Source organism: Cyanistes caeruleus, chromosome 30 (assembly GCF_971803275.1).
Source record: "Cyanistes caeruleus chromosome 30, bCyaCae1.hap1.1, whole genome shotgun sequence".
NCBI lineage: Eukaryota > Metazoa > Chordata > Aves > Passeriformes > Paridae > Cyanistes > Cyanistes caeruleus.
This window is the reverse complement of record NC_141730.1, coordinates 1,864,955-1,877,782: the sequence shown is the minus strand read 5'-3', so window position 1 is coordinate 1,877,782 and position 12,828 is coordinate 1,864,955. Positions and strand designations below refer to the sequence as shown.

The 12,828-nt window shown below is 68.3% G+C and overlaps 4 protein-coding genes across 7 annotated transcripts; all 4 read right to left on the bottom strand.

Moving 5' to 3' along the window:
• Positions 1-1,055: 1,055 nt before the first annotated feature.
• On the bottom strand, positions 1,056-3,914 carry DUSP23 (dual specificity phosphatase 23). 4 transcript variants are annotated; one of them, XM_086866381.1, is made up of 4 exons: positions 3,609-3,914; positions 2,059-2,331; positions 1,244-1,425; positions 1,056-1,167 (listed from the first exon to the last, which is right to left on the bottom strand). In XM_086866381.1, exons 2-4 carry the CDS (start codon positions 2,326-2,328, stop codon positions 1,149-1,151), a joined length of 471 nt encoding a protein of 156 aa, XP_086722507.1. In that variant the 5' UTR covers positions 2,329-2,331; positions 3,609-3,914; the 3' UTR covers positions 1,056-1,148. The 4 variants fall into 4 exon arrangements, with proteins under 4 accessions (XP_086722507.1, XP_086722509.1, XP_086722508.1 ...); XM_086866383.1 differs by lacking the exon at positions 3,609-3,914 and adding an exon at positions 3,455-3,517; XM_086866382.1 differs by lacking the exon at positions 3,609-3,914 and adding an exon at positions 2,612-3,489.
• A 785-nt stretch (positions 3,915-4,699) lies between these two features.
• LOC111943149 (mucosal pentraxin-like) lies at positions 4,700-6,553 on the bottom strand. The gene is made up of 4 exons (XM_086866346.1): positions 6,256-6,553; positions 5,800-5,890; positions 5,551-5,720; positions 4,700-5,376 (listed from the first exon to the last, which is right to left on the bottom strand). The coding sequence occupies exons 1-4, from the start codon at positions 6,551-6,553 to the stop codon at positions 4,781-4,783; spliced, it is 1,155 nt and encodes a 384-aa protein (XP_086722472.1). The 3' UTR covers positions 4,700-4,780.
• Positions 6,554-6,780: 227 nt separating this feature from the next.
• On the bottom strand, positions 6,781-7,935 carry LOC111939433 (serum amyloid P-component-like). Its single transcript, XM_023941633.2, has 2 exons — positions 7,631-7,935; positions 6,781-7,413 (listed from the first exon to the last, which is right to left on the bottom strand). The coding sequence occupies exons 1-2, from the start codon at positions 7,692-7,694 to the stop codon at positions 6,794-6,796; spliced, it is 684 nt and encodes a 227-aa protein (XP_023797401.1). The 5' UTR covers positions 7,695-7,935; the 3' UTR covers positions 6,781-6,793.
• Positions 7,936-8,415: 480 nt separating this feature from the next.
• ACKR1 (atypical chemokine receptor 1 (Duffy blood group)) lies at positions 8,416-12,238 on the bottom strand. The gene is made up of 2 exons (XM_086866385.1): positions 12,131-12,238; positions 8,416-10,972 (listed from the first exon to the last, which is right to left on the bottom strand). Exons 1-2 carry the CDS (start codon positions 12,149-12,151, stop codon positions 10,040-10,042), a joined length of 954 nt encoding a protein of 317 aa, XP_086722511.1. The 5' UTR covers positions 12,152-12,238; the 3' UTR covers positions 8,416-10,039.
• Positions 12,239-12,828: the final 590 nt, after the last annotated feature.

The window sequence follows — 12,828 nt, the reverse complement described above, 5'->3', positions numbered from 1 at the left end:
CCACGGCCCCCCTGTGCCATCACCTGGGGGACACGGGTGTCCCCAAAACACCACCACGAGGCACAGCGTGCACCATGTGCAGCTCCAGAGTTTTGCAGTGACCCCACACCCTGTGGTGAGTCCCTTTCCCAATTCTGGTCACCTCTGGGCAGGGCACAGCTGGATTGTCAGCGGTGCCCAGTGTCACCACCCCGGTGTCACCACCCCGGTGCCACCACCCTGGTGCCTTATCCCCCAGGGGGGATGGTGACACTGTGGCATCCCAAAGGAACTTTTGGGGACCCTGGAGCTGCTGGTTGAGACGCTGGCCCCCGTTGTGCCCAGGGGCGCTCCCAGCCATGTGCCACCCGCCCGGAAATGGGGATGGTGACACTGCTTCCAACCAGGATTTAAATGCCACCAAGGTTAGGAGCAGCTGAGAAGAGATTTCCAGGATTGGATTTTTGGATGGAGATGCCTCAATTCCGGCTAAGCTACACTTTAAGCATCAACATCCCGGGTCGGCCCCCGGGCACTGACACAGTTGTCACCCTCCACGTGGCATCAGGGCGCTGGCATCTGGGTGACAGCTCTGGGGTGCTCTGTGGGGCTGAAATGAGGCTGCTCTCAGTCCCTGAAGGACCCCAGAGCCAGAATCACCCCAGAGCTGGGATCCCATGGGACTCCAGAAACAGCACCCTGAGGCACCCCAGAGCCAGGACCCTGAGACACCCCAGAACTGGGACACCAAGGGATCCCAGAACTACAACCCTGAGAGACCCCAGATGTGTGATCCTGGAACCACGACCCTGAGGGACCCCTGAGCCAGGACGCAGAGCTGGGACCCCAAAGCCAGGATCCAGAGCCAGGAGCCAAGAGCTGGGAACTCAAGGTACCCCAGAATCCAGAGCCAGGATCCCAAACAACCCCAGAACCTGAATGACCCCAAAACCAGGGCCCTGAGGGAGCTCAAAGCCAGGATCCAGAACCCTGAGGAACCCCAAACCCAGGACCCCAGAGCCATCACCCCAAGGGACGCCAGAACCAGGACCCCAAAACCAGACCTGGAGAGGAGCCACAGGCCAGTCCTTTAATGCAGGAGGGGACAGACAAGGCTGGGAACACCCGACTCTTCAGGATGCCCAATTCCATGGATCCCATCCATGTGCTCAGGTCTCCTCCCCAGTGCTGTGGAGGGGCCACTGGTGAGTTAGGGGAGGGGACCCCCACGGTGACAGGGGACCCTGGGGAGGGTGGCACCTACCGCAGGCACTGGCAGAAGCGGATTACGGCCCGCTCCTGCTCCGCAGTCTCGATGGAGCCGGGCCGCAGGCGCCGGATCTCGCGGATGGCGTCGCCGCCGGCCAGGTGCTGCTCCTTGCACAGGTAACAGGCCAGCAGGGTGCCCGTCCGGCCGTGGCCCAGCATGCAGTGAACTGCCACAGCCTGGACACAGGGACACGGAGGGTGGGTGGCACTGCTGGAACCCCCCGTGCTCCCCGTGGCACTCCCTGGGTGACCGGCGATGCCAGCTTTGGCACTGCCTTCATGGAACCTCTCCCTGGTGTCCCCTCTCCAAGTGTCAACCCCCAGGGAGCAGCCCCTGAGATGTCACACCCACCAGGTGGCACAAGCCTGCCACAGGTGTCCCCTCCAGGGAGTTGTGTCCCTCCTCCAAGGTATCTCCCTCATTAAGGCGCCATTCCCCCAGGATGTCATCTCCCCCCTCCAAAGCATCCCCAACCACCAAGGTGCCATCCCTCCAAATGTCCCTCCTCAAGGTGTCCCTCCCCACGTATCTCCACCCCCCTGAGATATTGTTCCCTCAAGGTGTCACCCTGCTGAGGTCTCCCCCCACCAAGGTGTCCCCCACCCTCAAGGTGTCCCCCACCCTCAAGGTGTCTCCCCTCTGCCATCTCCCCCCAGGTATCCTCAAGGTGTTCCCCCAGACGTGTTCCCTTCCCTGGTGTCTCTTCCCCCAGGTATCCCCCTGGATTCCCCCCCAGTGTCACCACCCCAGTCTCCCCCCGTTGTCCCCCAGGTATCCCCCAATTCCCCCCCGGGTATCCCCGGCATTACCTCCCCGCGGCCATTGGCCTCCTCCACGATCTGCAGGAAGCTCTGGATCTGCTCGGGGCTCGGGGGGGTGAAGTCGGGCACCCGGAGCCGGTGGAGCTGGATTTGGGGGCAGCAGCCGTGGTGCGGGGGGGCGTGCTCGGTCAGGGACACGAGGTGCCGCACGCCGTGATCCCGCAGGTAGCGGTAGTGCCCCGGCTCCCGCGGCATCGCCAGCCCCGCCAGCCGGCCCTCCACCACCCACGAGAAGTTGGGGGGCTCGGATGCCCCCATGGCCTGTGGGGACAAGGGACACTGCTGCTCTGGGGACCCCGCCTGGACCAGAGCCGTGGATCCCCTCGGATCCCCCGGGTCAGGACCCACAGGAGCCCCAAGTCACAGTGCCCTGGATCCCCCCCCATCTCAGGATCGCCAGGACACACAGGAAAGACCCCTTGGGATGCCCTGGCCAGCCCCCCTGGAGCCCCCATTTCAGATCCCCAGGACCCCCGGGTCAAGCCCCCGTGCCTCCCAGTGCCACCCCCAGAGAACATGGCTCAGGACCCCTGGGACTCACAGTTCAAATTCCCTGGGATCTCCTGGCCAGGACCCCCACGTTAGAGGCCCCAGGTCAGGACCTCCAGGACCCCCAATATATCACCTCCAGGAGAACATAGCCAGACCCCCAAATCAAGTCCCCAGAGACCCCCAATTCAGGTTCCCCAACACCAGCCCCTGGAGAACATGGCCAAGCCCCCATTCTGGCCCCTGGGACCCCCAGCTCAGACCCCCCAAGTCAGGCCAGACCCCAGAGAGACGATTACAGGGACCCCCAGCTCAGACCCCCAGACCTTCCAACACCATCCCTCTGCAGAACCCGGCACTCCTCCAGGAGCCCCAGTACCACCGCAAAACCCCCTGGCCAGGACCCTTGGGACCCCCAAATAAAGCCCCCAGACCCCCAGCTCACACTCTGCTCATCAGGACCCCTGGCCCCCCAAAACCAACCCCCTGGAGAACCTGGCCAGATCCCCAGGACCCCCAGGTCAAGACCCTGAGACTCCCCAACTCAGACCCCCCATGACCCCCAAAACCTCACCCTGAAGAACGTGGCCAGGGTAGCCCAAACTCCCCTGAGCTCCCTGCCAGGATTCCTGGGACTCCCAAATAAAGCCCCCAGACCCCAAATTCAGACCCATCAACTGAGACCCCCCCTCATGTCAGGACCCCCAGGCCCCCCCAGACTCACCTCCCTAGGAGAGTGTAACCGGGTCCCCCAACCCAAATCCCCCACCTCATCATCCCCCGGGACCCCCGTTCACCCCCCGGGACCCCCGTTCACCCCCCGGGACCCCCGTTAACCCCCGGGACCCCCGTTCACCCCCCGGGACCCCCGTTAACCCCCGGGACCCCCGTTAACCCCCGGGCCCGTGTGGCCGCCCAGCTCGGGCCCCCGTCCCCACAGGCCGCAGCTCCGGGCCCGAGCCCCGCCGGGCCCCGGCCCCGCTCCGTTCCCTCCGCCCCGGCCCCGCCGCTCCCCGTGGGGCCCCGGTGTCCCCCCGGCCCCGCCGTACCGGGGAGGCTCCACAGGGCGGAGCGAGAAGGGGCCGGAGCTGGGGCGGAGCGGGGCCGGAGCGGGGCCGGGGCGGAGCGGGCCCGGAGAGGCCTCAGCGAGCGACGGAGGCGGGACCGGGGGTGACACGGGGAGAATGGGGACACGGGGGGGCCGGGCGGGTGTCGGGGGACAAGGGGAGGACAAGGGGGGGACAAGGGAAGGACAAGGGGAGGACAAGGGGAGGACAGGGGGGACGGGCCGCCCGCGGCTGCGGGGCCGCGCCGGGACACGGGGCTGTGGGACACGGGCTGAGCCCCCGGGATAGGGACTGAGGCTCCTGGGGCTGAAACCCCCGGGACAGGGGCAGTGGAACACGGGCTGAACCCCCGGGATAGCGAGCTGAACCCCCCGGGGCTGAACCCCCCGGGGCTGAACCCCCGGGACAGGGGCAGTGGAACACGGGGCTGAACCCCCGGGACAGGGGCTGAGCCCCCGGGGGCTGTGGGGCTGAACCCCAGGGACAGGGGGCTGAGCCCCCCGGGGCTGTGGGGCTGAACCCCAGGGACAGGGGGCTGCAGGACCCCAGGGATGTGGGGCTGAACCCCAGGGACAGGGGGCTGCAGGACCCCAGGGATGTGGGGCTGAACCCCCGGGACAGGGGGCTGCAGGACCCCAGGGATGTGGGGCTGAACCCCCGGGACAGGGGGCTGCAGGACCCCAGGGATGTGGGACTGACCCCTCCATGGGGACATGGATTGCAGGACGGAGCTGAAGCCCCCAGGGTTATGGAGCTGACCCCTAGGGGCTCCAGGACATGGGAGTGAACCTCCCCAAGCTTGGGGACACCAGGCTCTCCCAGAGCTGCCCCCCAACAGTCCTGGCCCCCTGGCTTCTGCTCCAAGCCCAGTCCTACCTTGTCTGGGGGCTACCAAGGGTGCACATACCCCCCAGGACTACCTTGTCCCAGCTCAGCCCCATGTCCCCAGGCCAGAGCTGGGAGCCCTTCCCCCCGTCCCCCCTCACCCTGGGGACCTTCTGAGCTGGATCCATCACCTGAGGCCTGCAGTGAGCCCACTCCCCTGCCCCCAAAGATCACCAGCACCCTAAAAACCCATTTCTCCATTTATGTGATGTTGGATGGCTTTGGGGGAGGGGGTTACACTGCAGGGATCGGGGACACCCCCCGCAGCCTCAGGGCTTCAGGTACACGTCACCCACGATCTTGTAGGGGAAGTTCCTCCAGCCGAAGATGGGGGTTTGGGTGGGTTTGTTGTGCATGGCCCCCAACACCTCTGAGTTGGAGATCCCCGTGTCCCACATGTACACGGATGAAATCTCCCCCACAAAGGACTGCTTGGCTTCGAAGCCCCCCCCAAAGCTGTCCTGGTCCTGCCCCAGCAGGATGGACGCTGGCACTCCCACCGTGTAGCCCTTCTGCAGCCCCTTCCTCGGCCAGGGCTTCCCGTTGAACCAGAATCCCACGATGCCGGTGGAGGATTCCCAGCTGACACAAACGTGCTCGCTCTCGGCGAGGCTGACGGGCACCGTGAAGAACAAGAGCTTGTTCCCCACGGCGAGCTCGTACTGGCCAGCTTTGGGCTTGAAGAGCAGGATCTCGTTGCTCTGTTTTTCGGTGGCGTAGGAGAAGAGGCTGTAGGGCCGTGTGAGGTCGGTGAAGGACCTCAGGCACACGGTGAAGTTGTGCAGGGGCTGCTCCAGCTTCGCCGTCACCTGCACGTGGGCGGTTGGGGACTCTTGGGGGAACACGAACACCTTTTGCTGCAGGTCTGGGAGAGGCGACACAGAGGTGGCTGCTCCTGCCATTGCCGGAGGTGACCTCCAGCATCAACCCCCGGGGCAGGTGCCACCAGCACTGGCTGTGGCCCGGGGTGACGTGGGGTGCTGAGGACAAGCCGTGGGGAGCCCCTGTCCCCCAGCTGTCCCCTCGGTGCCATCCCTACCATTTATCCACAGGGTGTAGGTGGCCACGGCCGTGCCCTGGGGGCTGCTGGCTGTGCAGGTGTAGGTGCCCAGGTGGGTGTTGTTGAAGGAGGGGAGGACCAGGATGCTGTGGGGGCCTTTCTGCAGCGGAACTGGGCTTTCTTCCATCTCCCACAGGAACTCCTGGGGGCTGCACCGGGCCGGGGTCACTCGGGGGGAGCACACCTGGCACACCTGGCATGGCTGGGAGGGAGGGAGGGGCGCCTTACCCGGGATCTCCGGTGACCTCGCAGATCAGCATCAGCCGGTGGTTCACGGTGGGTGCCGCCGGCTGTGTCCAGATCCGGGCCCTCTTTGTTTCTGCAGCACCCAGAGCTCAGCCGGGGCCGGGGGTCTCCCTGTCTGTGGGACCCCGTGTCCCTGCTGTCCCTGCTGTCCCCCCATTTCGGTCCTTGGGGTGCCCCTTTGGGCTCTCGCTGTGCTGCCATCGTGTCCCCTCCTGTGGGTCCCCCTGCACCCCTTTGTGTCCCCCCGTGCCCCCCTTGCAGAGCTCGGGGTGCCCCTTTCACTGCACGGTCGCTGTGGGGTCCCCCCAGCCCGCCCCCGTTTGGAGCACTCGGGGTGCCCCACTGTCCCCACAAACCCCCCGCATGTCCCCGCGCCCCCCTCTGTGCCCCCCTTGCCCCACGTCCCTCGGGTGGCTCCCGGTGTCCCCTCGCCACTACCTGCGGGGCCGAAGGGCGCAGCGAGGATGAGGAGGCAGAGCCAGAACCGCCCCATGGCACCGCCGAACCCGGCCACTGTCACCACCGCGGGAAGGGGGGACCTCGGAGCCACCCGGAGCTGCTCAGGGGACCCCCAAGGGTGACGGTGACTTTCGTGGTGACAGTGACCTTCGTCCCCAAGCCGCAGGGCTGTTGGGCAATGAGCCCGGGGATGGTGCGTGACCGCGGGGATGGTGCGTGACCGCGGGGACGGCCTTTGGGGACAGTTCCCCTGTCGCCAAGGGAGGGGCTTTCCCATTCCTGCCTCCCCGTGGGGCTGGGCAGCGCCGGATCCGTGTCCTGCCCGTGCTGGGGCGGCCGGGGGGCAGCTCGGGGGGCGTGGGAGGGGGGATGGTGACACTCAGGGGGACCCTGTCCCCAGCAGTGGGGGGCTGTAGAGGTGAAGGGGTGCTGGGTGATGGGAGATGGGTGCGAGCGATGGCAGTGAGGAGGGAACGGGGGGGCACCGAGGCCACCCCCACCCCAGACCCCGCAGCCCTCAGGCCCCCAGCGCCTCCCGGAGCCGGGGTTTCACCACCACATCCCCCTTCACCTCGTAGCTGAGGCTCTTCCAGGCCAGCAGGGCGGGCGGCAGGCGCAGGGACAGGAAAGCTGCGCGCATCTTGTCCGGGGACAGCCCCGTGTCCCACAGGTAGACGTCGGTCAGCTCCCCCGAGAAGGAGTTGTAGAGGTCGAAGCCGCCCCCGAAGCTGTCCTGCTCCTGCCCCAGCAGGATTGCGGCCGTGGCCCCCACGGTGTAGCCCCTCTGCAGCCCCTTCCTCGGCCAGGGCTTCCCGTTGAGCCAGAACTCGGCGATGCCGGTGGAGGATTCCCAGCTGGCACAAACGTGCTCCCAGTCCCTGCCACCCTCGGGGACGCGGAAGGTGACGAACTTTCCCCCCACGTAGAAGCGGTACTCCTCGGGTTTGGGCTTGAAGAGCAGGATCTCGTTGTCCTGGGCTTTGGTGGCGTAGGAGAAGAGGCTGTGGGGCCGGCTGAGGTCGGTGTAGGAGCGCAGGCACACGGTGAAGTTGTGCAGGGGCTGCTCCAGCCGAGCTCGCAGCACCACGTAGGCGTCGCTGGGATCCTTCCGGAACACGAACACCTTTCGGTACAGGTCTGGGGACAACAGAGGGGACGCGGTGGGATGCTGGGGTGTCCCACAGCTCTCTCTGAGTGTCCCCCAGCCTTCCGCTGTCCCCCCCGGGGTGACTCCCTGCTCCGGCGTCCTCCGGCCCCGCTGACCGAGAGTGATCCCAGAGCTGCTGCCGCGTCCCCCCTGGACCTGCCCTGCCCCGTGCTGGCTCCTGTCCCCCCAGCCCGGTGTCCCCCGCACCTTCCTGGGCCACGATCCCCGCGAGCCCGGCCAGGACGGGCAGCCAGAGCTGCAGGTGGCCCATGGTCGGTGCTGGAGCCGGGCGGGAGCGGCGCTGCAGCCGGGTTTATGTACCCGAGGCTGGGAGGGGTCTGCCAGGGGGGGGATGTGTCCCCCGATCCCATCCCCAGCAGCCTGGCGTGCCCGGGAGGGGCGATTTCATGCCCAGGGTGGGTGATTTCATGGCTAGGAGGGGTGATTTCACGCCATCACAAGATCTTGGGTCACCCGCCTGCACGGGGCTCCTCTTGGAGCTGGGCCCTGGGCGTGTCCCCCCACCCCGGGGACAGGGACACCCCAGCCCTGTGCCCCATTCTGGGGACAGGGACTCCCCTGCCATGTCCCCCCACCCTGGGGGACAGGGACACCCCAGCCATGTCCCCCCTGCCAGGGGACAGGGACACCCCAGCCCTGTGCCCCATTCTGGGCACAGGGACACCCCAGCCATGTCCCCCCACCCGGGGGACAGGGACACCCCAGCCCTGTGCCCCATCCTGGGGACAGGGACACCCCAGCCATGTCCCCCCACCCGGGGGACAGGGACACCCCAGCCATGTCCCCCCACCCTGGGGACAGGGACACCCCAGCCATGTCCTCCCACCCTGGGGGACAGGGACACCCCAGCCATGTCCTCCCACCCTGGGGGACAGGGACACCCCAGCCATGTCCCCCCTGCCAGGGGACAGGGACACCCCAGCCATGTCCCCCCACCCGGGGGACAGGGACACCCCAGCCCTGTGCCCCATCCTGGGGACAGGGACACCCCAGCCATGTCCCCCCACCCGGGGGACAGGGACACCCCAGCCATGTCCCCCCACCCGGGGGACAGGGACACCCCAGCCCTGTGCCCACCCGGGTGATGGGGTGGGGACACCCCCAACATTCCTTCCCTGGGGGTCCCTGCTCTGGGCAAGCCCCCGTGGGAGGGACCTGGTTTGATTTGGGATCATCCGAGGGGTGCAGGGAAAGGTGTCCCTGGTCCCCCTGCCCTGACCCACAGCTCTGGGGCTCTGCTGTCCCTGTCCTGCCTGAGGGGACAGAGATGGTGGCCGAGTGTCCTGACGTGGTCTGGGGGTCCCAGGGGCACAGGCAGGTGGGAAGGGGGAAGGTTTTGCCTGCCTCAGATGATTGGTGCCGGGCTGAGGGGCCGGAATCCGGGCTGGGGGTGTCGAGTCCCTGCAGGGGTTTGATGGATCCCCGGTTCTGGGGACGATGTGGGTTCGTTCCCCAGCGCTCAGTCCCGCAGTTCAGCGGGGATGAGCCCCCAGGTCCCACAGGGACCCCCACCCGTGTCACACCCCGTGACCGCACACACCCGTCCCTCGTGGGCTCTGGGTACAAGTGACCCCGCTGGCCCCTGCCAGGCTGCACAGCTTCCTGAGGAACTTTTCCTGCCAATTTGGAGGCACGAGGAGCACACGCCCTCCATTTCCCTTCCCGCTGGGCCCCCCCATCATCTCCCAGTCCCGTCCAGTCCATTAACTGGGCTGGACGAGCGCTTCTGGCCGTTCTGTTTATTGTGTGTAATTCCCACTGGATTCTCTTGGCTCGTCAGGACGGATGGAAAAAATCCCATCACTTCCGAAATTTCCCCCTGGACTCGGGGGGGCCGGGGTTGAGATTTGGGGATCCCCCAGAAGCCTGGGGTGACCCCCCCCGGGCAGCCTGAGGCACCCCCAGGGCTTTCTGTGTTGGGCATTTGGGGGGGGTCTGGCCCCAAAGAGGGGGCTGGGACCCCAAGGAGGGGACAGAGGGTGGAGGGCGAGCATAGAACGGGGGGTCCTGGGGGGGTGTTGGGTGTGGGACAGAGGATGGGGGGGGCCTGTGGGGCAGGGGGCAGTGCCCAAGGGTCAGTGCCAGGTGGCCAGGGGTCAGTTCTGGGGGTGACCAGTGTGTGCTGGGTGACCCATGCCAGTGCGGGACAGGCCAGGGGTCAGTGGTGAGGGCACAGGGACTGGTGCTGGGGCATCTGAGGCTGCTGCCGGGGTCCAGACTTCAGTGCTGGGGAGCCAAAGCTCAATGCTGTGGGGCAAGGTTGGTGCCCAGGGGTTGCCCAGAGGCCAGGGGCCAGTTCCAGGGAGCCAGCTCAGATGCCAGGAGGCCGGGGCTCAGTGCCGGGGGTCCCAGTCTGGTGCCGTGGGTTGGTTTGGCTCTGCAGCGCAGCCCCCAGAGCTCAGCAGCCCCCAGAGCTCAGCAGCCCCCAGGTCTCAGCAGCCCCCGGGTCTCCGCAGTCCCCGGGTCTCCGCAGCCCTCGGCAGCCCCCAGAGCTCAGCAGCCCCCAGCCCTCGGCATCCCCCGGGTCTCAGCAGCCCCCAGAGCTCAGCAGCCCCCGGAGCTCCGCGGCCCCCGGGTTTCAGCATCCCCCGGGTCTCAGCAGCCCCCAGCAGCGCCCTCAGCGCGGCCGCAGCCCCAGGCCAGCAGCAGCGCCAGGGGTCCGAGGCCGCAGTGCAGCACCCCCAGCCCCTCGCTCAGCCCCAGCGCCAGGTCGAAGTGCTCGAAGGAGCCGCAGGTGGGCTCCAGCAGCCCGGCCTGCAGCAGGAACTCCCCGGCCAGCCCCGCCGCGTACGGAGCCCAGAGCCCCGGGAAGAGGCAGGTGAGGCCGGCTCCGGCCGCCCAGCTCGCCCGGAGGCTCGGCACGGCCAGCGCGGCCAGCAGCAGCCCCGCGGGCAGCAGCAGCAGCAGCAGCAGGCACAGGGCCAGGTGGAGCAGGTACAGCGGGGCCAGGACGGCCACGTTCCGCCGGACACAGCCGCTCCCCGCGGCCGCTCCGCTGAGCAGAGCGGCCGGCGTGGCGAGCAGCAGCGCCGCCGCCCACAGCCCCGCGGCCCGGCGGCGGCTCCGCGGCTCCCAGCGAGCCCAGGCCGTGCCGCAGGAGCCGCTGGCCACCAGCAGCGCCTGGGCGAACACGCTCCAGTGCCACAGGAGGTGCGTGAGGCGACAAAGAGCCGTCCCCAGGTGCCAGCCCCGGGCGGCGGCCGCGGCCAGCGCCGGCAGCAGCGCTGCGAACAGCGCCGTGGCCACCGCCAGCTGTGCCAGCAGAGCCCGGCTCCGCGGCCACCGCCACGCCTGGGGACGCCGCGCCAGGGCCACCAGAAGGGACCCGGTGGCCACCGCGGCCACCGCGGAGGTGGCGGCCAGGAAAGGGGGAGCCACGCGCTGGAAGAGGGGACAGAAGCGGTTGTGGCAGGGCGCGGCGTCGTAGTCCAGGAGGCTTTCGTTGCCGTAATCGTCGTAGAAGGAGGAGAAGTTGTTCATGATTTCCTCCAGGTGCAGGGAGTCCGGGCTCTCCGGGATGCCGGGGGTCTGCGGGTGAGGGGGGTGGGCGTCAGGGAGGTGCCACAGCAGCCCCCTGGTCCCGGCTGCCCCACGGTGCGGGGATCCGGGCTGGGCAGGGAGACAGCCGGGATGGGGCCGGGATGGGGCCGGGATGGGGCCGGGATGGGGCCGGGACGGGGCCGGGATGGGGCCGGGATGGGGCCGGGATGGGGCCGGGATGGGGCCGGGATGGGGCCGGGATGGGGCCGGGATGGGGCCGTGTTCTCACAGGAGGGACACGGAGGAGCCCTGGGGGAGGCTGCAGACCCCCAGGGAGGCTGCAGACCCTGGATGGTGGCTGCAGACCCCACAGAGCCTCCTGTGAGGGAGAACTTGCCCGCAGCAGCTGCTGCGAGCCACGGTCCTGCTCAGCACCGGGGACCCCCCGGGATCCTGCTCAGCACCGGGGACCCCCGGGATCCTGCTCGGCACCAGGGACCCCCGGGATCCTGCTCAGAACTGGGGACCCCCGGGATCCTGCTCAGCACCGGGGACCCCCGGGATCCTGCCCAGAACCGGGGACCCCCCGGGATCCTGCTCAGAACTGGGGACCCCCCGGGATCCTGCTCAGCACCGGGGACCCCCGGGATCCTGCTCGGCACCGGGGACCCCCGGGATCCTGCCCAGCACCGGGGACCCCCGGGATCCTGCTCGGCACCGGGGACCCCCGGGATCCTGCTCGGCACCGGGGACCCCCGGGATCCTGCTCGGAACTGGGGACCCCCGGGATCCTGCTCAGCATTGGGGACCCCCAGGGTCCTGCTCAGCACTTGGACCCTCACAGCTCCGCTCAGCGCTGGGGACTCTCCCATGACCCCACTCAGCACCAGGGATCCCCTAAACCCCGCTCAGCACCAGGGATCCCCTAAACCCCGCTCAGCACCAGGGATCCCCTAAACCCCGCTCAGCACCAGGGATCCCCTAAACCCCGCTCAGCACCAGGGATCTCCTAAACCCCGCTCAGCACCAGGGATCCCCTAAACCCCGCTCAGCACCGGGAATTCCCGTGGTCCTGCCCAGCACCGGGGACCCCTGTGATCAGCACTGGGGACCCTCAGATTCCTCCTCACACCCAGGTCCCCCCTCCCTCCCCTCCGTGGGGCTGTGACACCCCCGGGCAGGGACAGGAATTGGGGGGTCACTCACCACGGGGACACAGTTGCCCATGACGGCTTTTCCCACGATGGCAGCGGCTCCTCTGGGTCTGGGGGCTCCGCTGGGTCTGGGGGCTCCTCTGGGGGCTCCTCTGGGTCTGGGGGCTCCGCTGGGTCTGGGGGCTCCTCTGGGGGCTCCGCTGGGTCTGGGGGCTCCTCTGGGGGCTCCTCTGGCTCTGGGGGCTCCTCAGGGTGCTGGGGGCTCCTCTGGGTGCTGGGGGAGCACCCGGGGCTGGGGGGTGGCCACTGGGACAGGAACCCACCCGTGCCTGGAGCTGTCCGGGGTTGATTTCTGCGCTCCAGAGGGAGCCGGGGATTGCGGACGGGAGGGAAGAGCTGCCCCAGGGCCGCCCAGAGGGAGCCGGGGATTGCGGACAGGAGGGAAGAGCTGCCCCAGGGCCGCCGGGGATTGCGGACAGGAGGGAAGAGCTGCCCCAGGGCCGCCGGGGATTGCGGACAGGAGGGAAGAGCTGCCCCAGGACCGCCCTCCCGGCTGGCTCCCGGCGGAAAACAGGGAATGCCTCTGCCGGGAAAACCGCCGAGCCACCACCGTTTCTCGAGCAGGAAACCATCAGTTCTTGGCAGGACAATTTAAATTAATTAGGAATTGTCTTTGCAGGCGCTCCGGGGATGCTCCCGGGGCTGGCTCGGTGGGGTGGGCCTGGTGCCAGCTCCAGGGAGGGGTTTGGG

Coding starts and splice junctions, on each gene's coding strand:
- DUSP23 (XM_086866381.1), bottom strand. CDS start 2,328: ATGGGGGCATCCGAGCCCCCCAACTTCTCGTGGGTGGTGGAGGGCCGG. Junction 1,426..2,058: donor AGGCCAATGGCCGCGGGGAG/GTAATGCCGGGG, acceptor CCCTGTGTCCAG/GCTGTGGCAGTTCACTGCAT.
- LOC111943149 (XM_086866346.1), bottom strand. CDS start 6,553: ATGGGAAAGCCCCTCCCTTGGCGACAGGGGAACTGTCCCCAAAGGCCG. Junction 5,891..6,255: donor TGCGCCCTTCGGCCCCGCAG/GTAGTGGCGAGG, acceptor TGGGTGCTGCAG/AAACAAAGAGGGCCCGGATC. Junction 5,377..5,550: donor CTACACCCTGTGGATAAATG/GTAGGGATGGCA, acceptor CGCCTCTCCCAG/ACCTGCAGCAAAAGGTGTTC.
- LOC111939433 (XM_023941633.2), bottom strand. CDS start 7,694: ATGGGCCACCTGCAGCTCTGGCTGCCCGTCCTGGCCGGGCTCGCGGGG. Junction 7,414..7,630: donor GGGGATCGTGGCCCAGGAAG/GTGCGGGGGACA, acceptor TGTTGTCCCCAG/ACCTGTACCGAAAGGTGTTC.
- ACKR1 (XM_086866385.1), bottom strand. CDS start 12,151: ATGGGCAACTGTGTCCCCGTG. Junction 10,973..12,130: donor TGGGCAACTGTGTCCCCGTG/GTGAGTGACCCC, acceptor CCTCACCCGCAG/ACCCCCGGCATCCCGGAGAG.